At 47.1% G+C, this 22367-nt stretch overlaps 1 protein-coding gene across 8 annotated transcripts in view; it reads right to left on the reverse strand.

Moving 5' to 3' along the window:
* Positions 1–22367, reverse strand: part of myo18ab (myosin XVIIIA b) — a 70661-nt gene that overhangs the window by 48027 nt on the left and 267 nt on the right. The window contains exons 2-17 of one of the 8 annotated variants that reach the window (XM_080845238.1): positions 19821–20028; positions 19122–19159; positions 15420–17102; positions 14284–14373; positions 13946–14008; positions 12995–13030; positions 11806–11871; positions 10330–10417; positions 10003–10109; positions 7994–8170; positions 6765–6975; positions 4440–4582; positions 4052–4152; positions 3368–3431; positions 2962–3106; positions 1–136 (exon numbers count right to left, since the gene is read on the reverse strand). The exon at positions 1–136 is cut by the window's left edge and continues 38 nt beyond it. In XM_080845238.1, coding sequence (XP_080701364.1) covers positions 1–136; positions 2962–3106; positions 3368–3431; positions 4052–4152; positions 4440–4582; positions 6765–6975; positions 7994–8170; positions 10003–10109; positions 10330–10417; positions 11806–11871; positions 12995–13030; positions 13946–14008; positions 14284–14373; positions 15420–17102; positions 19122–19159; positions 19821–19860 — 3188 coding nt within the window. In that variant the 5' untranslated portion in view covers positions 19861–20028. Of the gene's footprint in view, positions 137–2961; positions 3107–3367; positions 3432–4051; positions 4153–4439; positions 4583–6764; positions 6976–7993; positions 8171–10002; positions 10110–10329; positions 10418–11805; positions 11872–12892; positions 13031–13945; positions 14009–14283; positions 14374–15419; positions 17103–19121; positions 19160–19820; positions 20029–22367 lie in introns of all 8 variants that reach the window. The other 7 variants (XM_080845235.1, XM_080845236.1, XM_080845237.1 and 4 more) reach the window with 7 other exon arrangements.

Raw genomic sequence — 22367 nt, forward strand, 5'->3', positions numbered from 1 at the left:
CGGAAGGACGTTGACCTCTGCAGAGTGCCCTTGGCCTGGTGCTTAAAGATGGCTGACGAGAGCTCTTCCAGGGTGCAGCCCAGCAGGTATGCTGCCTTCTGCGCCCACTCGTGACGTGCAAACTGCTTTCGTCCGGCTGGGAGAACACATGAAAAACACCCTGGTTTAACCGTTGGCCCCCTGTGTCACCCCTCGCTGAACTGCTCTCTTGTAACTAACATTCAGGGAATCAGAGAGAAACACAAAGGACAAGAAAAAGATTGTTTCCCCTGAAGAAGTCATTGTGAGGACAAGCAATTATTTTGGGGCTTCTTTTTTTTCTTCTCCCCCCTGAACTTGGCCTATTATTCTGAAGGATTCGATAATTAGACAGCGTCTGTGTGTTTTGATAACAGAGAAAATAGCTATGCCATTTGGAAAGCGCAGGGGTGTGAAAGCTCCTCAAGAAACAAAAGTGTCTGTCTAACTGACTGACTGTCTATCTGGAGCTGGGTTGGAAGCCATTTGCCCCCCACCACCACCTCTAATCAAAACCTCACACGGCAAGCCACTCTGCCTGGGAAGACGAACGCTCTGAAATGACTGCAATCCAACAGATGAGAGTGGCGGTGGGGTGGGGGGGAGTTGGGGGCGGGAGACAAACAACTAAACTTAAAGTGCCTCTGGTAGAAAATAAAGAAAATAAGTTAAGGGGAAGGAGAGAAGACGAAGACGAAGAAGAAGGAAAAAAAAGGAAAAACACAAAAAAAAAAGAAAAAAGCAGCTTTGATTTTCTCTGCTGGTCTATATAACAGAGCCTGAGTGTAGAAGAAAGTGGACAACATGGGGAGACATCAGACAGAAGGCTTTAAGAGACAACACAGCTGTGATCCCCCTACTAGTTTTATCTCTGTGACAGACACCGCTAAGAAGCCCCAAGAAAGAGAGCTGCACTGATGGGAGGGAGAGGACAAAGAGACAAAATAATAGAAATGCTAATGACACAATGTCTGGTAATAACGATAACAGCATTAAGCAATGAGACACACAAACAAGGAGCAAAATGAAGTTCTGGGCTTGTTTGGTTGCTGTTATTGTTGTAGGTTTTGTTGTTCTGTTGAGGTTTTTGTGTGTTTTTTGTTTGTCATTACCTTCGTCTGCCTCTGCATTGAGGCCAAGAGGCATGCGGCATGCAAGGAGAGAGAGAGAGAGAAGGCAGAGGTTGGTTAGAGCACACTGGCCGTGGCACAACAGCTGTCGCTTTATCTGTGAAGGAACAGCCACGCACAAACCCACACACAGGACAGACAGAGCGCATTCACTCCAGTTGGACAGTGAGATCGGGTATGATGGATATAGAGAGAGAGTGAGAGAGAGAGAGAGAGAGAGAGAGAGAGAGGTAGTGGGGGTGGAAAAGACATGCCGACAGACTGGCAGACATAAAGTGTACGGCCATCATCCCCCCACCTGTGTAAGAGATAGAAACACTGTGTGTGTGTGTATGTGTGTGTAGCAAGGTACATGAGAACCTTCATGCAAGTCAATACACTCTCCTTGCATTTTGTCCCTTTGTCATATGTAAGGCCACTCATATACATTGAGTAAACAGCCTGTGTGGTGGCATGCTTATAGCACCCCCTGCTGGTGAAAGACCACCTGTAGCTTAACATGATAGCAGGAGGGGAAGTATCATTATAATAATGTGATAAGGTCTCTGAGTCCGGCTTCATTTACAGTATCTTATCTGTATTATACAGACTTGAGTTTATTTTAGTTTTTGTGCACAGTTCCTATCTGACATGAAACTGGTTTATTACAATACTAATCAAAATGTAGATGAGGCATTGAGAGGGTACTGATGAGACTAAAGAGTGTTGTCAGTGAATAGCTGATTGAAGGTGTTATGGATGACAGAATATGTTCATATGAGGCATACAGTTCATACATTATGATATTATGTGACAAGTGAGGAGACTGCATTTACACAGATGAGACAGGGCAATAACACATGCAGATACACATGACAAAACACAGGAGAACACACACACACACACACACACACACATAGACACAAACACACAGACACACACACAAACACACACACACACACACACACACACACACACACACACACACTCACACACAGACTGTGTTGACCAGGCAGTGTCTGGTGTCCAGTGATTAAAAAGTTCATTACCGCATCCATCCAAGTCTGCGGGAGGGGCAGGGGGGGTATAACAGCAAAGGTAGTGAATAAATGCTTGTCCACAAAGCACACACACACACACACACACACACACACACACACACCACGCCATCCATCTTCATTAGAGGCAGAGAGATGGGTCGGAGAAACCACAACACTCCCGACACTTTTCCAAACGCCCACCCTTTTCTAAAATAATCCTCTGAAGTTGCTCAGCCGCCCTCCCTCCCTCCCTCCCACACACACACACACACACACACACACACACACACACACACGCCTTTGTGAACAGTAAGCACACAGCGTACCCTGGTGTGTGTAGTCTTAATGAATAACTCTGTATCTCTGAATGTTGCCATCTTTTGAAGTCCTTATTCAATTAACGGCAACAGATGAGAGGCTCTTTCATTCTCCTGCTTTTTGTACACAGCCCCCTTGTCATGATTCACGCTCCACACACCAAACTTGTGATTTCCACATCACTGTATCCATCCACTTTAACACTCCCGGATGATCAGAGTTTTCCCCTTCCCTGCTAAATATTCCTTAGTCATTCTCAGCTACAATAACAGTGAACCATTCATTTCACTGAACAGGGACAGGCGATTACTTTTCTGTAGGCATGTCTGGCTACATGCAGTGGGCATTCATGGGCGTCTAATTGTCTAGGGATAAATAAGAGTATTTGAATGCATGTCTGTTTTTGTGCATGTCTAGGTGTGTGTGTGTGTGTGTGTGTGTGTGTGTGTGTATGAGTGTGTGTGTCTTTGCCCTACCTTTGGTGGCCCCGGCGGCGCCCAGGTGGTAGATGGCCCCCAGGATGAGCCAGAGGGCTTTCTGCTCGTCGGCCGAGATGCCCAGCACCTTCATGGCCGCCTGCAGCTTAGTGAACTGCTGAGCAGCCTTCTGTTTGTCCTCGGGCTGGAGGAGGTGGGGGGGCAGAGATGGGGACAGATGGGAGAGAGTTGGGGGGGTCAGGAGTGTTGCCAATGCGCCTTGAGCCGTCAAGACAGGAGACATAGGTGTTTCACACACATACAAAAACAAACCAACCAACCAACAAAAACCCACACACATAATAACATACGACCACTCAAACACACACATACACACCACATATACCTACTCATTTAAGCAATCACCAACACCAACGGTGAGCAATGTCAGTTGTGTTTTCTTTACCTTGGACTGAGGCACGATTCCAAATGCACTGTTCTCGGCGAAGTGGTTGAAATGCAGCTCGGTCCTGCAGGAGGGGAGAGGGGAAAAAACGAGGTGCCGTGAGCGAGCGGCTGTGCCACAGGAATCATAATCATTGTGCCAGAGGCTGGCCAGCGCCAGTCCTGGTGACAGTCCTTCATTTCCCCATCAGTCTTTTTTTTTTCTTCTTTTCCTTCAAGTCACTCCTTGTTGAAAGTGCTGCTGAGTTCCTTAAGGCACAGGGCACATTTGGTATTCTGACAGCAACGCTGCATTGAACTCCAGGCAAAAACAACTAATCTAAATTAAATCAATTCCTCACACACTACTGCTCAAATATACATATTCACAAGCACATCAAATATCAACTCATAGTCATTCACCCACAACCATATTCTACAATCTCCACACAAACATGGAAATACATCCATACTGCAAGGAATACTAATTACCATCAGCATTTCAATATGAAACACATGTGTTAGCATCTGTAAACTACCAAAAACGTTAGTCCTTATATCATATCAATTAATTACTGATTAATATTAGATATCATTAGCCTATAAATATCAACATGACACCCAGTGATTGTGGTTGATGTAAAGGTGGGTATGTTGTGTGAATCCAGTCTTGTTCTGGAGGCTGCAGGCTGTGCTCTGGACTCACCTGAGTGTGCTGTCCGCTCCTGCCATCAGGTAGTAAAACACATTAAAGGCAGACTCGGCCTCCGGGCGCTTAGTCACCCTCAGCTTCTCCAGCAGCATGGTCTAAACAACAGAGAGAGAGGCGCAGTGCAGAACAGCACCCAAGGCGTTGAACGATCAATAGAAACCACAGGAAACAGGCCTCGGCCGTAACACTATTTTTAGAGGCCAGCTGTTTTTTAAATGTCAACCAGATCCAAACTTCACTGCAACCGGAAATGGGCAATTCTCAATACAATTCTTAATACAAGGCCAATTTCGTCCAAGACTTAACCTTGACTTGAGGTGTGAACACATTATATGTGAGGGGATGCCTCAGAACAGTGTTTCCACATGTTGGTGGGACTTACCTGGATAGAGGCTGAGGCCACCTGGCCGGCCTGGTCGAAGTCCAGCGAGACAATCTGTGAGAAGCGGCTGGCGTTGGCGTTCATGGCCGTGGCACTGTTCCCGAAGGCCTCAAGGATGGTGTAGACCGCCTGCCATTTCTCAGCTGGAGAGAGATAAGCGGGAACACTAGGTTAGGAACTCTCTCAGTGCGTGGTCCACAAAACATGCAGAGTATGCAGAACTGAAATAAAACATCTGGCAACACAGTTTAACAGAGCCTGGCAACTTTCCACAATGCAACGTGTGTAGAGAGAGGATGCAGAAGGATGAACACGGGTGGCAGTTGATATGGTCAGAAACTTTTTTTCTGGTAGCCTTAGAGGACTCCAAATATTGGTGCTAAAGCACTTCTCACATCAGTAGTGCACAGTGATGTGGTGTACTTTTAATAAAACTGGGCACCCATAGTGGACTCCCTCATCTAGACACAGGCAGGCTACTTAAGTGTCCTTCACAGGGGATGGGACAAGATAGGTCCTCGTGAATGTCCCTTGATTGGCTGCTTGTATGTCAAAGCGTGTCGGTCTCCTGCTACTTGCAGTCGCAGCTCGGTGGAGAGGAGAGACCAGGGGGCCTCGATGTCCGCGGATGAACACGTCCAGATAGGATCTTGGCGTCTTTAATGGTACAGTTGATCAGGCGCGTAGCTGTCATTAGCCCATTACTGCTAAGAGGGTGCTGAGCAGGCTTTGATAAGCTAGGCTAATTACCCCGACGGTCCCACGAGCATCATTAGCCATTCGCCTCATCCATCACTCACCCTTGCAGCGCGCGCCAGCCAATAGCCATTGATCCAGCCAGCTCAGACCGAGGTGGGCTGCCAGCAAAAGCGCCTGACAGAGACCTAGCTCAGCAGCAGTGGGCCACACACATACACACACACACACACACACACACACACACACACACACACACACACACACACACACACACACACACACACACACACACACACACACACACACACACACACACACACACACTCTCATATGCACACATACACAAAAGCGCATTCATATGCACACACTCTCACACACGCACACATCCAGAGAGAGAAACTAATTATCTCTCTCTCTTAAACACAAATACCCACACACATTAATACACACACACACACACACACACACAAACAGACAAAGAAAACAAGAGACAAAGAAACACAAAAGGCACATGCGCACACACAAAGATGCACTCTCACACACACACACACACACACACACACAAACACACACACTCCTGCCCTCAGCACTGGCTGTGTGACTAGATTTATGGTGGGTGTCTGGTGAAAAGGGCAACTGACTGGTGCAGACATTTAAAGATGTCCTGGTGCAATGCATCAGCTCTGGCTGGGCAAGGAGAGACTCTTTTTTCCCCATCATAATGGCGGCTTCACCCAGCTAAAGTCATCCCTCTTAATTTTCAGTTGGAAGAGGTGTCCACACACCCTTCAAAGCCTTAATGAAGGAGATACAATTAGACCACAGAGCCCGCTTAACACGCTCAAAACGCCAATTTGGGACGAACAGAATGTTAAATATCCAAAACAAATTAATACGGCTCCTGCAACGAGACTACTCTTCGTACTTCTGACACGGAGCCTCCCGGAGCTCAAAGGGCTTTTCACATCAGAGAGAAAAAACTCTCTGCGCTTCAAAAGAGACGAAGATCGCTGCTCTCATTATCTCCTAAATGCTTTCAGATAGCCGATCCGTTTCAGAACGCCACTTAGGAGGGTGAATTTAATCCACGTAAGCCCCGACTCCTGTGTGCCGGCTGCAGAGTCGGAGATCAGTGCGTGGAGAGAAAGGGCTGCGGCGGCGTGATGGTGGAGCGTTCAAACCAACACCCTGCTGGCCGTGCCGTGCGAAGCCCCCAGATCCCCTGCTGGGCGCCGAGGCTTAACCCAGGCCGCTCGGTAATCAGATCAGCTGTGGGGGAGTAAAAACAGGGAGCGGGGAGAGGACAGTGGACGAGCTGCTGCGGTCTGTGTTCAGCCAGAAACTGATATTCGTGCGGCTTCAGCTCACAGACTAGACCTCTCATATTCTCCCCTCTGAACAAATGGCAAATACTCAATTCTGCTGAAAACAGCAGTTCAACTCTTCAAAAGTTGCTTGTGCGGAGTAGACACCAAACTGAAGAGGACAGAGACAGCCATGATGGTGCCTGACATAGGTTACAGGCACAGTCTTTTCATACAATTTGTATCTAATGTTTCTAAAAGTTAAGGCTTCAGCACACAGGAATAAATTATTTTGTGTTAGGCTAATTATGTCCCCCCCCACCTGAGAAGATCTTGCCGGTGCTGCCAGCGATGGACACCAGGTACTGCACCAGGTGTTGGCAGTTGGTGGTCTTGCCGCTGCCACTCTTGCCCAGCAGCACGATAGACTGGTCCTGGCGCGTGGTCAGCAGGTTGCGGTAGGCTGACTGTGCCACAGCGTAGATGTGTGGGGCCGTGTCCTCTCGCCGGCAACCCTTGAACATGTGCATTACCTGAGCGTGAGGGAGAGAGAGGAGAGGAGAGGAGAGGAGAGGAGAGGAGAGGAGAGGAGAGGAGGAAAAGGCAGGAAGACAGAGAGGGGGAGACAGACAGAGAGAGCGAGAGACAGAGAAGAAGATTTAAGCAAAACGAAAACATCACAGTCAAAAAGTTTAGCGTATATCTTAACTAGTTTTTATTTTTTCATATGGAAATACACTTAGCCTCATTAATATTTTGGCAATATCTCAAGTCTACGGCCAGCTGAATTATTGCTGCAGAGCATAACATTAAATATAAAGCCCAGGGATGGATTGGCAGGGAGTGTCTGACTATTAAATGTAATTGCATTGATTTCTGAAGGATTTGGAGGTATAAATGGCCTCTCTGTCAACAACAGCTCTGATTTGTGGGCCAGTTAGATGGAGGCCTGGAGGAGGGCTGTTAAGGAAGAGCACCCTGTCGTCCATAAGGTCCACCCTCCGATCCCCCATCCTTCAGATTAGCATTAGCCATTACCACCAAATCACCCCATCATAATCTTAATGTGGCCTAATTGAATTATGATCGATGCCTGCCATAGAAAGTCCAGCCTAGGCTGTGAATCCTAAATAGCATTTTATGTCAATTACAATCTGCTTTATGGAAGACATTGCGCTGGCCGGGCCGATAGCTGTAGATCTGAGTGACGACATTTGGAAAAGGCCAAGGAAAAGAACAAGGGTGTATCTCAACAGACTATCGACAGCTCTTTCTAAAAATATCATCTAAATGTACGACTGGAACTTCATATGCTTGTTCTAGTGTTCAAACAGAACAAAATGCAGAACAAGGTTTTGATTAATTAAACTACTACCCAAGAAAGGGCAAACTCACTGTTTGGCAGCTTAATTGACCATGAACAACACACTCATGTTTTGACATATTTTAATCTGGCATTTTACATCCTATGCCACTAATGAAGTCTAGGCTGTTTCCCTGGGTTTCTTCATTGGGGAAAAGGAGTGTGTTTGGCTGTCCAGGAGTGCTCACCTTCTCTGAGTACATGGAGGGTGCGCTGATGGGGTTGATGACCACCATGTTGGGCCCGGAGTGGGTGTGGATGAGGTTGCCCCCGTAGCGCTGAAGCAAGGTGTGCATCACGCTGGACTCGTTCAGGTACTGCAGCGACGCCAGGTCCTCCGAGCGGTCGAATGACGGGGGGTTTGCCTGGAAGGAAAAAAGAACCCCTGTCATGGCATCCCTTAGAAAGAAATAGGCAGTTTGAACTTTATTTAAACTTTACACTTAACTTCATACACTCACTTAATCTCTGAATTAAAACTAATACCTAGAACCAACTTGAGAAAGTCCTCGCCAATTTAGTCAGAACAAAGCACAAAATGGCACTCTGTGAACTTTAAATGCACTTTGAAAAGTATGTTTTGCTATGGATGACCTGCTGTGAGTCAGGAGTCAATTCACTAATCTAAGAGAGGAGCAGAGGGAGATATTACAGGAGTGCAGCGGTAATTAATATGCAGTAGTCGCTGGCGCTCAACTATGTGCCAAGCCTTGATGCAATTAAAACAGACGTCCTCCACGCCGGGGTCCAGCTCTGCACTTTCTTAATCAAACGTCTGATTGAAAGTCAAACTGCATATCAATTAAAGAGAATCACATTACTCCTTTTTCTGCGGGGTCTTCTGAATGCAAGTTAAATGACTTTGCTACGGCCCCAGACAGGTTCCCCACCCAGCTCCCACACAGCAGATGCTCCTTCATCGAGGACTATCAAACAGCAGGGGACACGCAGGTTGCACTCTTTCCTGCCAAATGCTGCCATCTAAAAATGGATACTCAGCCACAGAGGATAGATGGGCAATATGGACGAAAAATCACCACTCTGTATTTTTAGGCTGAATGGCTTTTGCATTCGGTATATATCTCAGTATTTTCTACAAAGTGGGCTAAAGGCTCAGTTTTAAGTCAAAGCCACATGTGAGATGTTACAAGCACTTTTATCAATACAGACTGAGAATGCCGCTGATTCCTGGGAATTTTGAGTAAACCAAGGGAATAATAAAATACTTTTAATCAAATACTTAATTGATAAAAAAAAATATCTACGATTGAGCTAAAAATTACAGGCTCATGTTGATTCAAAGAATCAGACCTTTTTAATGATATGACAGTTATTTACTATTGTAGTGACATAGTGTTGCAGAGTGTGACTAAGCTGCATAAATAGTGCATATAGGTTTTGATTTCACATTATTATCTTTTTTAAATAATGGACCTATTTTAAGCATTTACCTTATATGCGTATTATGATCTACCACGATGTTCTTGGGAAAATCTACATAGTCTGATTTGCTGAAGTGTCAGGAGAAGGCCCAGGCTGTAAGCAAGATCACATGAGGGCACGGAAATCTTTTCTCGCTATTACACCAAGTAATGTAATCATAAAATTATAACTGTCCAAGACTGGAGTCCTGTTTATAAACGATATGAATATAAACTGTATGGTCTAATCCTATATCTCAAAAATAGACATTGATACTTTAGAAGGATCAGGTGTGTGTCTGTGCAATCTCCCAAAGCTGGACCAGCCGAGGCCCACCTGTCATTTCCTGACCCCACTAACCAACCCCACCCCCAACCTCACTAACCTAGCCCCCCCCTCCACCATTCCCTGAGTCACCCCCCGCACCCCTCCCCGTCCCCTGTGCCCATCTGTGCTGCTCTGCTCCAGGCCTGCTGCAACACACACACTGACAGGTGAAGGAGAGACTGCCAGCGCAGCCTGTTCAAACTGCTCACCCACACGCATAAACAAGCGTTTACAGTGTGTACGCACACACACACACACACACACACAAACACACACAGCAGGCGCCAGGGGAGGACTGTGCCCCGCGGTACACAAGCAGCATCAGCGGCCGTGGAGAGGGCTGGGCTCTCATTTGTCCATCCAAGGGACTGCAGACTCAGCGTTCGTCACGGCTCTCTCTCTCTCTCTCTCTCTCTCTCTCTCTCACTCAATCTCCACACAGCCTCACCTTCTCCACGTCGTCCTCGTCCACGTCCAGCACCGTCCCGTCGTGTTCCAGTTTGATCTTCACTTTGCCCTCCGGCAGGCTGCCAGCCTCGGTCTTCAGCAGCGTTGCTACACAACAACAGAGGGAACACTCCAGTCAGAACTGTCAATACACGAATCTACAGGCATAACTGGGTATTTTAAAGTGTCACAGACACAGACAAGCATCATAGCATAGGAATTGTTCTTAAACTGTCATTTGCAGATTTTTTTACAATTTTTTTAATTGCAATGGACAGACGGAGCAAAAAATTAAAATGAGGAGTAGACGTAAAATACATTGACTCACCCAGGGAGAAGCCATCTTTGTGGACCAGCCACACTTTCTCCGAGCCGTACCATGCCTGCTCCGCGGCTATCTGCTCTTCGGTCTTCACCTGGAGATGAGGACGGGACAACAGTTAAAATCTTGCTCCTGCACTCTACAGTGTGGCTGTATCGCCACCATGCCAGCCTCCCGACAGCCTCATGCTTTGTGTGAAGCACTCCATGCTTTTCCAATCTACTCTTTGGGGCTACGTGTGAATTGAGACGGCCGGCGCCGTGCCAAGGTGTGTGAAGTATACTTGTGCACGCGGTGGGCGGCCTAGGGGGAACTATGGGGAAGTGAGTGCTCAGAAGGTAGGGGTGGATGGTTCTCTGAGCAAAAACAGAGGTGAGAATGGAGGAAGATGAGAATGTTTTTCTGCTTGTCTCTCATTGCCACACTGCACTCTCCCCCACTGCTGGGGTTGGCTTGGAGCCTAGAAGGCACACAAGTCATAGAGGAAGAAGCAGGAGAGCAGACTGATTCTGGCACTGCTGTGCATTTGGCTGGGTCATCCAAAGACAGCGTGGTGCCACTATCTCCACACCTCCAGTGGCCACAGGAGGGCCCCGGAGAGGGCCAGTCAGTGGTGGGAGGATGAGTGCAGGATAGGGCAAAGCAAGGGATGAGGAATCAGGCAGATGACACCAAGTGGCAGACAACCGTTTTGTGCTAAATGGCTTAGGGTGCCACTGCTGCCTCGACTTATTGGAATCATCCAACTACAGACGCAGGCAGGAGGTGTTTTATGGGTAATGTGTTGTGATGTGTGGTAGACGGTTCCAGTTTCACACTGAAGGAGCACAAACACAGACGGAGGGGTTGAGGACGGCTATAAACACACCACACAAATACACACGGATGAGTAGAGCGCAAATGATTTCAAACAACAAGACCAAAGCACTGCAAAACTACTGCAGGCCATGTTGAACCTAACTGGAGAACTAAGCTTCTTTCAGTCACTCCCAAAAACGAGAGGTACTTTTTTAAGAAGACTACAATAACTACAACAATGTGATAAATGGCGCAGGTCTTCCACCCAACCTGTTTAGGCACATCTGCCCAGCATTTTTTCATTCCAAAATTCTGTGCTTCCAATCTGCTGAATCCATCACCTGGATGTTAGCGAGCGCCTGGGTCCAATTACCAGAATGGTTGGAAGAAAAATGTATTATGCTAGGGGAATCTTGAAGATTGCAGTTGAAGACCTGGGCTATAATGAATAGTGTTGTGAATTTTGAAACTCCCCTGTGAGCTTGTTTCTTAGTCCGACACTGACACTTCTTAGTGGTATGGGGTTTCTAAGGGTCAAACACAGAACTCTACACATAGTGCACGAAAAACACACACACACAGGGCATGAGTGAGTGACATGACGAGGCACTTCTAATGGGAAAGGAGTGATGTGAAACACACACAGGCACAGCACAGCACAGCACAGCAGAACACAGGCCAGACCTTAGGTTGGGCGGCAGCAGCATGTGCCGCCTGTAGGATGGCCACGGGGTCCTCCTCCACCTGAGCCTATGAAGGCAGGCGGGGGTCAGGAAGCAACAGCACAATTAGAGATGCACAGAGAGAGATAGAATGGTCTTTTTTTAAACACACACACAGTAACACGATGGAGAACGTGCACGTGCTACGCTACTGAAGCCGAAAAGCGAGACAGAAAAAGGGACTACGATGAATCCTGCAGAGGAGGAAGAAAGGCATGTGACACATTGAAGAGCTCCTTTGCTTCAGCATTCCAGGCGCTGGGATCTGCAAACTTCTATTAAGGCATCAGGGATCACTCACAGCTGACAGTGATAAACAGCACAATAAACATAGCTCATTTCACTTCAACATCTAGGCTAGGTGCTTTAACAAAGAGCCTCAGTGGCACATACAAACTGAGAAAAACCAGTGTTGGGACAGGCGGAAAATAGGTTAAACTTCACTTTGATAGAGACGAGGAAACAAGGAAAACCAGTGGTAATCGTCTATGTCAGTGATATGAGGTAGGCATAATGACATGGAACAGTCATAAATGGAGCCTGAAAAAGCCGGAGAGGCACAAACACCTGACACTCATAAATCACAGGCCTGGTCAGTCCAGCAGAGTTCATCCACAAAGGCCAACAGACAGCTAGTATACTTACGGTACGGACAACAAGCCATGCCTGTCAGAGGAGGGACAATAAGCCAACACAATACCAACAACAACATGCGGGGTGAGAGCCAAATATTTGGCCGACCATGCACCAGGCTATTTGAGGTTCAGAGAGGGTTTCCAAACCAAATGGGAAATTGCAGTACAAGATTGGTTCGCATGTACGTTTGACTTTGAAAATCTGGTACTGAATGCCATTGGCCCTTCATAAGCGAATGAGCTCAGGGGTTGAGAATATCAGACCCCTTCTTGCTATGGCATTAGATGAAGCAGGGGGCAGTGATAATAGAGAGAGGGCAAGAGAGGGGAGGTAACATGGGGCACTAACACAGATGTGGGGAGGGGGTAGGGGGGGGGCAGGAGGGGTAGCTAATAGTAGGGTCTGACGCTTACACTCCAGCAGGCTACTCGAGCGCAAACTCCGGCCAAGCCGATGGGAGGGGCGGAGGGGGGGCGGGCAGACTGCAGGGTGGCGTCCCCAGATGGGCACAGTACCTGAGTGGGGGCCAGAGCAGGGGCCACCGGCTCCAGCTAGAGTAGGCAAACAACAGCCACAGCGGCAGCAGCCAAGAAGCAGCAGGTGAGAAAGAGAAAGAGAAAGAGAGAGAAGAGAGGAGAGGAGAGGAGAGAAACATGGAGACAGGTGAGAAATAATACAGAACAAAGAGAGACAGTACATGAATGAAAATGAGCAGATGATGAAACAGTGATCATTAGTGGACATGCCTCTGAAGTGTAGATAGTTATACCTGACAAGGTGATACACTGATGAAAGAAAGAAAGTAAGTAAGAAAGAGGGAGAGAAAGAAGAAAGATGGAGGGAAGTACAAAATTCAAGAGCGACAGAAAGACAGAAAGAAACACAAGAAACAACAGAAGAAAATAGGACAAATATGCCAAAAACAACAGGGTGACAGGCAAAAATTGTGAGTACGTTCATTCAGGACATACACAGAAAGAACAGTTGGGTGTGGTAACAAGAGTGATGAAGTGCTGTGTTGCCCTAATATCATCCCAAAAGTCAATGTCACAGTGTGATTAGCACATGCTCACACAGAGGCCATGTGACCTCTCCAATCTCACTGGCACGCGGTCATTCCAGTTATGATGCAATGGTATTGAATTACGGTGTCTATCTGGGTTAAAACAACACGTAGCAGCTCTTGCAGGCTTCGCCACACCCAAATGATGTTTACACTTCATAAGGCTGCACAGGGTGAAGAATGTAAGGCACATGGTCTGAATTTGTTTGTGTGTGTGTGTATGCACATGTGTTAAAGTGTGAGTGTGTGTGTGAGAGAGAGAGATCTCCCATGCAGTTTAGGTGACTGTTGTATAGGTTTTAGGTGAAGGGGGACCAGAGGCTAGACGTTAAGGGGCTGTACACACAAGTGCACAGAGAAAGAGAGAGGGGAAGAAAGAGTAGAAGAGGAGGCTGGAAATTACAGGTGTGTTGAAGATCCTTTCAAGGCGTCTCTGAGCTTCTTCAGTGGGACTCAGCGGCGCCACCTACAGGTCAAATTACCAAAATGGTAAGCTATGAGTGATCTGAGGCCACAAATGTACCAACAAGATAGAACGTGAGCAAAAGGGTTAAGCCACTGATTGTGTGTCCTAAGCATAGCACAGTAAAGCAGCATCTCTGATACTACAGACAAAACTCCTGCAGTGATACCAGTTTGTGCGTTGGTTTGCCATATGCGAAGCAGTACTGTGACTACAGCAGGCACAAAAACACACACACACACACACACACACACACACACACATGCAAAAACACACACCTTTGGAGTTACAGTTGAAGACACTTTAGAAATTCTGCCAAGAGTGGGCTTTCCAGCCACAGCTGAGGACAACATTGGTGCTTTCTTCACCTTCAAACACCACACAGACACACACAACATACACACACACACACACACACGCATACTGTGTAGTATATTCACAATCAAATACATAAAAAGACGTCATGAACACTGAGCAACCAAATCCCGGAGAGGCTTGGCAGATCACATTCCCATGCAATACCACACCTCTAGGCATTTTTTAATGATGCAAACTAAAGTCCTGAAACCAAGTCCATCAGCACTCGCTCAGTATGGCTAATGTGGTCAGCTGCTAGAACACTTCAGTGAAGGCCACAATGTAGCACCCGAGGGGATGCCAATTGGGGATTACAAAAAACTTCAAGTGGTACAAAAAGAAACTGCATCATCAATGGCAGCATCTGCCATTCGTTAAGTTGTGTACTGCTCTCAACCCAAGGCAACTCTTATTGAGGAGACAAAGACAGGCATCAGTAATTGGCCCCATAAGTCTCCATGGAAATCACATTCCCTTTTGCTCCGCTTTCCCTCCAGATACCCACCACACACACTCCCACCCGTCCCCCCCATCTTAGCCTCACCCCAGATCCCTTGAAACAACAACAACAACCAGATCTCCGGGTTGGTTGTCCCCAGGCTGCGTGCTGAAGGGGACACCAAGCTCATTTAGACTGGCCATGTCATCTCAGAGGGAACTCCAGGAGGAGCCAAGAAGAGACTAGAGGGGCCGTGTGTGTTCAGGCAATCCCAGCAGGAGCCATGGGCTCAGAGCAGCACACTGAACAAAGCTAAACACAGTTTAAAGAGACCTAGCGACCACATGGAGTTTTCCCTTACAATTATCACATTCCAGGGAGTCACTGCAATACTGTGAGTATGTGATTAGGTTTCTCACAAACAAAGCAAAACACACACATTTCTGCAAGGCGAGTGATGTTAGCACTACAGATCACACACACGGTGAAACTACACAGGTTAATGATGTGTCGGGGACTCCACAGGGGAGCTTTCCAAACCCATGCTTTATTGATCCGTGTCCAGGTTTCACACAGAGTGGAGTCTACTGGCCCATGCGTGTGAGGTGCGATCTGTACCTCTGGGTTCTTCAAAGCTGGCTGTTTGGAGGCAGGGATGAATCCAGGCGGAGGGGACAGGGAGCTTGGTTTGTGCACTGGAACAAAACCAGCAGGAGGGGAGAGAGGGGACAACTTGGGGGCTGGAACAAATCCAGATGGGGGAGTTGGTCTGGAGGTAATTACAGGGCCGGCTGATGATGTGGTGGTGGCACTTGTGGTAGTGGGTTTGGGGGTGGACACGGATTCAGTTGAGGCGGTAACAGTGCTGAGTTTAGGGGCAGAGACAGCTGATGTTACTGCTGGGGTAGAGGCAGGTTTAGGGGCAGAGACAGCTGATGTCACTGCTGGGGTAGAGGCAGGTTTAGGGACAGAGGCTAATGATGTCCGTGCTGCAGTAGAGGCAGGTTTAGGAGCAGAGACTGATGATGTCGGTGCTGCAGTAGTGGTAAGTTTAGGAGCAGAGACTGATGATGTCGGTGCTGCAGTAGTGGTAAGTTTAGGAGCAGAGACTGATGATGCCGGTGCTGCAGTAGTGGTAAGTTTAGGACCAGAGACTGATGATGCCGGTGCTGCAGTAGTGGTAAGTTTAGGAGCAGAGACTGATGATGTCGGTGCTGCAGTAGTGGTAAGTTTAGGAGCAGAGACTGATGATGTCGGTGCTGCAGTAGTGGTAAGTTTAGGAGCAGAGACTGATGATGTCGGTGCTGCGGTGGTGATGCCAGTAGAGGGTTTGGCAGCTGGAATGAACCCTGCAGGTGGCGGTGGGCTAGTGGGTTTTGAAGAAGGCACAATTGATGGGCCAGTGTTGGGAGGCTTAGGGGCAGGAATAAATCCTGGGGGTGGGGCCAAGGAGTAGGGTCTGGGTGTGGGGATAAATCCAGGAGTGGGAGAAAAAACAGGTCTCGATGGAGGAGAGGTGCTGGTAGTAGACCCCTGTTCCTGTTCTGCCACACTGTTTACAGTCTTTGGCACAGCTTTCTCTTCAACTGTCTTTGAGCTCTCTTTTTCCACTGCTTTCACATCTTTCTTGACCTCTTTTTTCACCTCCTCTTTTTCAGGCGGCTCCTCTTTGCGGATACGTGGGCGAAAGTCCCTGATTCGGCCGCGTCCCATAAGACTGGCTAACCCATCCGAAATGTCGTCCTTCTCTTCCTGCTTGATAGTGTCATGCTTGAAGGAAAACATGGGTGTTTTGACCACTTTGGGGACCGACGCTGGGGCTGCTGGTTTGGGTGGCTCAGAGACAGGCTTGGGTGGATCAGGGGCGTTTGAACTCTCATCCTCTTGCGGCAGCACCTTTCTCACCACTCGCCGTACCACCTTAACAACCTTCCTGCGGGTCAAACCATGGTCATCGATAAGTTCTGGTTGGCTGGCACTGACCGGTTTGCCAGTTCCATTGAGCGTGTCGCTGGGCCTGCTGTCCCCATTAAGCAATGTCTCAGAACTTCTGGGTGCTCTGGCTGTTTCAGGACTCCTAAAGCGCTCTGGCATCTTGGGCAGTTCATTGCTCTTGAGTGACACGGGTCTGGTTCTATTGGGCGAGGGGCTCCTCACTCGTTCCCTGCTCTGTGGCTGTGACTGTGCCTGACCAGGACCATCCTGGTTAGGTTGGGGGCTCCTGGAACGCAGCAGTCCTCGACCCGGCTCTAGATTAGGAACCGACTGGGTGCGACTGCTCAGACTGCCATCACTGTCAGACTGCTCACAAGGGAAGGAGCAAAACAGGGCAAGCTCGTCAGCGGAAGGTGTAGGGAGGAAGAGGGGAGGAAATCATTACAGCATCCATTCTAAGACCTGCCCAACAACCGTGAAAATACATTACTGCAACTGCCAATCACCAAATTCATCTTGACACAGCTTCTGACACATGGTGTTCCTGAAGCTGTGAGCAGGTGGCAACGGGTACCCCTGAGACCCACAGCTCTGCACTCCCTCACTTTTAAACATGGCTGATAAGCCTGATTAGGTACAGAGAGAGCTTGTATCTGTCTGACTGTCTGTTTCATGCATTATTAAACTGCAGAGCTCTGATCATTAGCTTAGCCTTCACTGGGGGCAATTGTGCACGTCGATAAGGGTAACAAGAGGATTTAACACTCCCTACAAGGTGACGACAACTTAAAGAGTTTCTTAGAGATCACAGATTTCTGAGACACCGATAATCCATTGGTGCATTGAGCAAACTAATAGCCTAGCACTTATCACAAGGTGAGAACATCAAATACCCTTAAATATACCCAGGCCTTGGCAAAGAGCCATATCCAAATACCAATGGAGAAACACTGACATCTGTGGTGTCCATGTGCTGCAATAACACCGGCTCCTACACTGAGCTTGACCCAAATATGACTAAAAACAAACCCTGTGAAGGAAACAGAGGGGCGTTGAGGGGGCACATGCCCTCCCTCCCCCCTCCCGCACTGAAATAGCGCAGTGTGTTAAGAGATAGCAGAGGTGCCAGTGAGAGTGAGTCAGGCAGCTCGCCTGCTGCACTGCAGCAGCAGGTCCACTTAACGCAACGCTGAGACACTCCACCCTGCAGTGCAGCCAAAGTAGACCAACTCTCGCGACCTCTCACAGTGACCCTTCATCTAAGCGCCTGGCTAGGCCAAAAGCAAAACATCTACATCACTGCAGTCCCAGGGTCTGAATTGAAGCTCTCACCTACAGCCGGTTCTTACTAGCTAAACTAGATTTGAAGAAAATATACCAAAGTAAGTGATGACATATTACAACTCCTCTAAAGATGAAGTCTACTCTGTTACCTGGCAGATAGGCATGGCTTCTGGAAGGCTGCATGAAAAGAGGGAGCAGTTTATCTATCCCCAGCCAGACCTCCAATCCAACTCAAAATCAAGACATCCTCATTCAGCCTGCAGGTAGGCTGCTGGTGTCAGGGCCTTCTTCCCTTCTCACTACTCAGCAACCCATCAGGGATGCACAGTCAGCCACCGTGTTAAAGTAACACACATCTCTCTCCCTGCCCAATAACCACCGGCTCATTAAGGTTAACACCAGCCTTAAGCATTATTTAACTGACACTGTCCCCTTTCTACCTGGTCTCATCCCAGCACTCTTTTGTAAATCTCATGGCGGATTCAAAAGATTAACATTGCCTCTCTCAGCTGAGTAAGAGGAGAGGTGTAATTGGCCATCTCCTGCCTGGAACAATGCCAGGCACTCTGTACTGTCTGCTTTACAATGGGGGCTTCAAGGACTGGGCACACTGTTTTGCCCTTGAGTTGCCCGCTGCTTAAGACTTCAGCTATGGGCGGACTTTGACACACTTCCCACTGTCAGACAGATTGTAGGTCTGCCTCCAGCCTATATGCATGGACAGCAGGCCTACCAGAAGTGCAGATTTAAAAGGGTCATTACCTCACAAGAGATTACGGCATAAGGCTGATTTAATGTAACGAGACGCCATCAAGTAAAGAGTCACAGGCCATGATGTGAAATTCTAAAAAGACACAAAAAGCCATCTTTCCATTTTTATCTCTGAATGTCTAGGTTGACAGCCATTATTATGTCTTTTTGTTCTGCTCTCTGCAAGTTCCAGAAAAGCCATGGCTGAATAGAAAGATCCACTCATATTTGACATGCTACATACTACAACGGTGACCCAGATCAGCCATATTAAATATGCAATCTCTTAAATACTTTCTGTATTTTATTTGTTCAGTACACATCACAATGAAGTCCCACACAGACACTTACACTGTCTTTTGAGCTCTTGGGCTTGACCTCTTCTTTGACCTAAAGATATTGATGTGGAAAAGGAAAGAGTCAAATTTCTCCTAAAACATGGACTTGTGCTGGACACACACCATATCCATGCGGTTTTCATGCTGTGAGGCCAACTCATTTTTCCTCGTATGTTTAAAACGCAAGGATCAACAAACACTAAGACTTAATCTGTTAGTATAAGGCAGTAACCATGTCAGTAGCAAAACAGTATCGTGGGAATATCCCCTGTAAACAGAGTCCTTATATAGCCACTGTACTATAATTATCATTAACCATTTGTGATATTTTGAGTGATGGTATCATTTGGCTGAGTGGTCAAGCAAATGCCAGTCTGTCAAAGCGAACTCTCTGCCCTTTATATTAGTCACCTCCTCTAGGATACGGTCACTGACCACGTGGAGGGACACTGGCAATGCCTGTACAGTGACTTAAACTAGCCCCTCTTTCCACAGCAAACACATACACACAACGCCCACCCTGTCGTGCATTAGCGACTGAACCAAGATTGTGAGTGCAAGTACAAAGTGCAGATAAAACATTTCAAATCACTAGTGCAATGCAGATCCTCTCTTAGAGAAGTAAACGTTTGCAGCATGCATGCAAAACATCCTGCACACAACATCATCCACCCTCACACGGAGACTCGCGCGAGAAATCGACCAGCACTTTCCTTCTGCTCCCAGAATGAAAAGCGAGACGAGAACGCCATGTTGGTCAGTCGACTGTCATGGGCTGTGCAGGGTGGACCAGGGCGGCTCTAGACCAGGGAAAGGGTGGCGGGGAGGGGTAAGATGGACAGACGACAGGCTGACAAGCTGGCGGCACGATGGCCGTTGGTCTTCAGCGGCGGCCAAATCTTCAGAACAGCAAAGAAAACCTTGTGACACAACAGACAGATGCACAGAGCCAGATGGCATTGTGACAAAGAGACAGGATCAAGGAACGGGTCAGTGAGGGTCAGACCAATACCCTAGAAAAGTTAACGTACTCTTACTTAACTTCATGGCTTTGTTTATTTTGTACTTTTTATTTATTATTCATACACACAGTGTGTATTGTTTTCTGTCATCACAATCTCAAACCGTTCTGGAATGCATGCATACGCCTGGGAGGGTATCCTGTTCCTTTGTCTGAGGCCATAAAGGCTGGAATTTTGAAAGTCTGTGTCAAATTGGCTCTTCCCTGGGCAATTTCCTCCTACTGTTTTTCTCCACAGATGTTTATTTTAATGGCAGATATCTGTATAAAACTCCAAACCCCAGTGTGCAGGCTAATCCTACATGGTTGTGAGTAACAAATCAACATGTCATCAATCCAGACAAACTGAAGACTAGGCCTATAAAAAGAACACATACGAGGACAGCATCTTGAAAGTGTGCCATGCCCATCATACACTCATGTGAGCCGGCTGTGATCACTCAGCTCATGTTTGCCTCTTTATAATTGCTTTCAACCAGTTACTGCAGATATTATGAGATTAAATCAGTTATCTTTCACAAACAGAAAGAGGTTATATTCAAAGGACACACAGTTATATAACCAAGATAAGATATATAATTCATAGTCTTGAAACAACCTGCTTTTTGAATGAAAAATGTTTCATTAGAAGCCAAATGATTTAGAGGAAAATGTAATCCTCATTCAATTGAAAACAACAGCGAGTCGGTTGCATAATTGCATTTTTACAAAACAAGGAACTACAGTCCAACTGAAACAAAACAAGGACCTTTAGTCCAACTGAAAACAAAACAATGACCTACAGTCCAACTGAAAACAAAACAAGGACCGTCAATGCAATAGATCCTATCCTGGTCATTAATACCGCTTGCTTTCTATAGACCAATTCCTACATAAATGCTGAGCCCTGATACTGCTCCCTCTAAATGCATGCCTAGACGCCTACCATTGACTGTTTTAAGCTCCTTCACACCGCAGCGTTTTCATGAGGGACAGATGGCTTAAGGAGGCAGTCTTTGCCCATGGAGCAGGCAGCTAAATAAAGGGCTTGTGCTTATCTCTGGACACTTGGCTGTGATACTGAGCACTGAGCTTTTTTTAAAAGCAGAATCACCTGGGTGCATGGAGGCAGCCCACATTCAGGGCATCTCAGTGGAATAATGGCTAAGGGTTAACAAAATGGCTGACACAGATATCAACTACATCATATGGCAAGCTATACAAACACAAATAAACATGGCGCTGGTATGAAGGATGATCGAACAGCACTGTTGACAACGGCTAGCGATAGCCTTTCGCATGTACACTTACTGACAAGTGTCATAAATAATGAGTCAAGAGGAAAGACCCTGCTGCTTTCCAAGGGATGAAATTTAACTACTCCAACACTATCCAACAGCATGAGGCAGTGGGGAGGGCGACGGGACGGGTGGGTATCAGAATGTTAAGGGCTCTGACATCTTCACACTTAAAGTGGGGCAGCTGTCTGGAAAGAACCCACTGGCAGAGTAGATTAGAAGAAACACTTTCGATATCAAGTGTACAGTAAGGAGATTGACCGAAAGAAGCCAGTGGGAGAGACACATATGCATGGCAGTGCTGAGTCAACACCAACTTCTCCAACTGATAAAACCTCAAAAAATCACGACACTCACTCTTATGTTCTGCTTCACTGTGGCTATCAACACTGGACTGCGTACAACAACAAATATACACATGTGTCCAAATTGACACTTGCTTCAGTACATTCAAAGGAAGGAACCAACGCTTTCCTTTGTTATCTTTGAACTCTACAAAGAGAGTCTCTGACTGTTTAAGCCTCGACCTCGTCAAGAAGGAAATATTCCGGCATTTTCCTCAATACCAATACACAAGCAACTGAAAGCAGGATGATTTTTTAATAGCCATTTAGAACCAGATGTGTCTTACCGATAATGTGTGAGTGCACTGACAGTTTGAGGTCACATTTAGCCTCATAAAAATACAATATCTCTCAACAGCAGCAAACAAAAGTCTCCAGTCAACCTTAAGCTTTAACATGTGCCAGGGAGGTATACATCATTAGAGCCACCGCTAACACTGCGCTAGGCAACACTTGTAGACATTTTGACTTTGGAGTAAACAATCGAAAAGGAAGCAGTGTAAGCTGTGACACACACTCGCCTACAGTCCCATTCATTCTTTGAGAAAACTACCGGCAAGAAACAAACAAGTCTCACTGCTAAAGCACTTGTCCACCATCTTTCCTTCCTCTAAAAA

The sequence above is a fragment of the Sprattus sprattus genome (assembly GCF_963457725.1).
Source record: "Sprattus sprattus genome assembly, chromosome: 9".
NCBI lineage: Eukaryota > Metazoa > Chordata > Actinopteri > Clupeiformes > Clupeidae > Sprattus > Sprattus sprattus.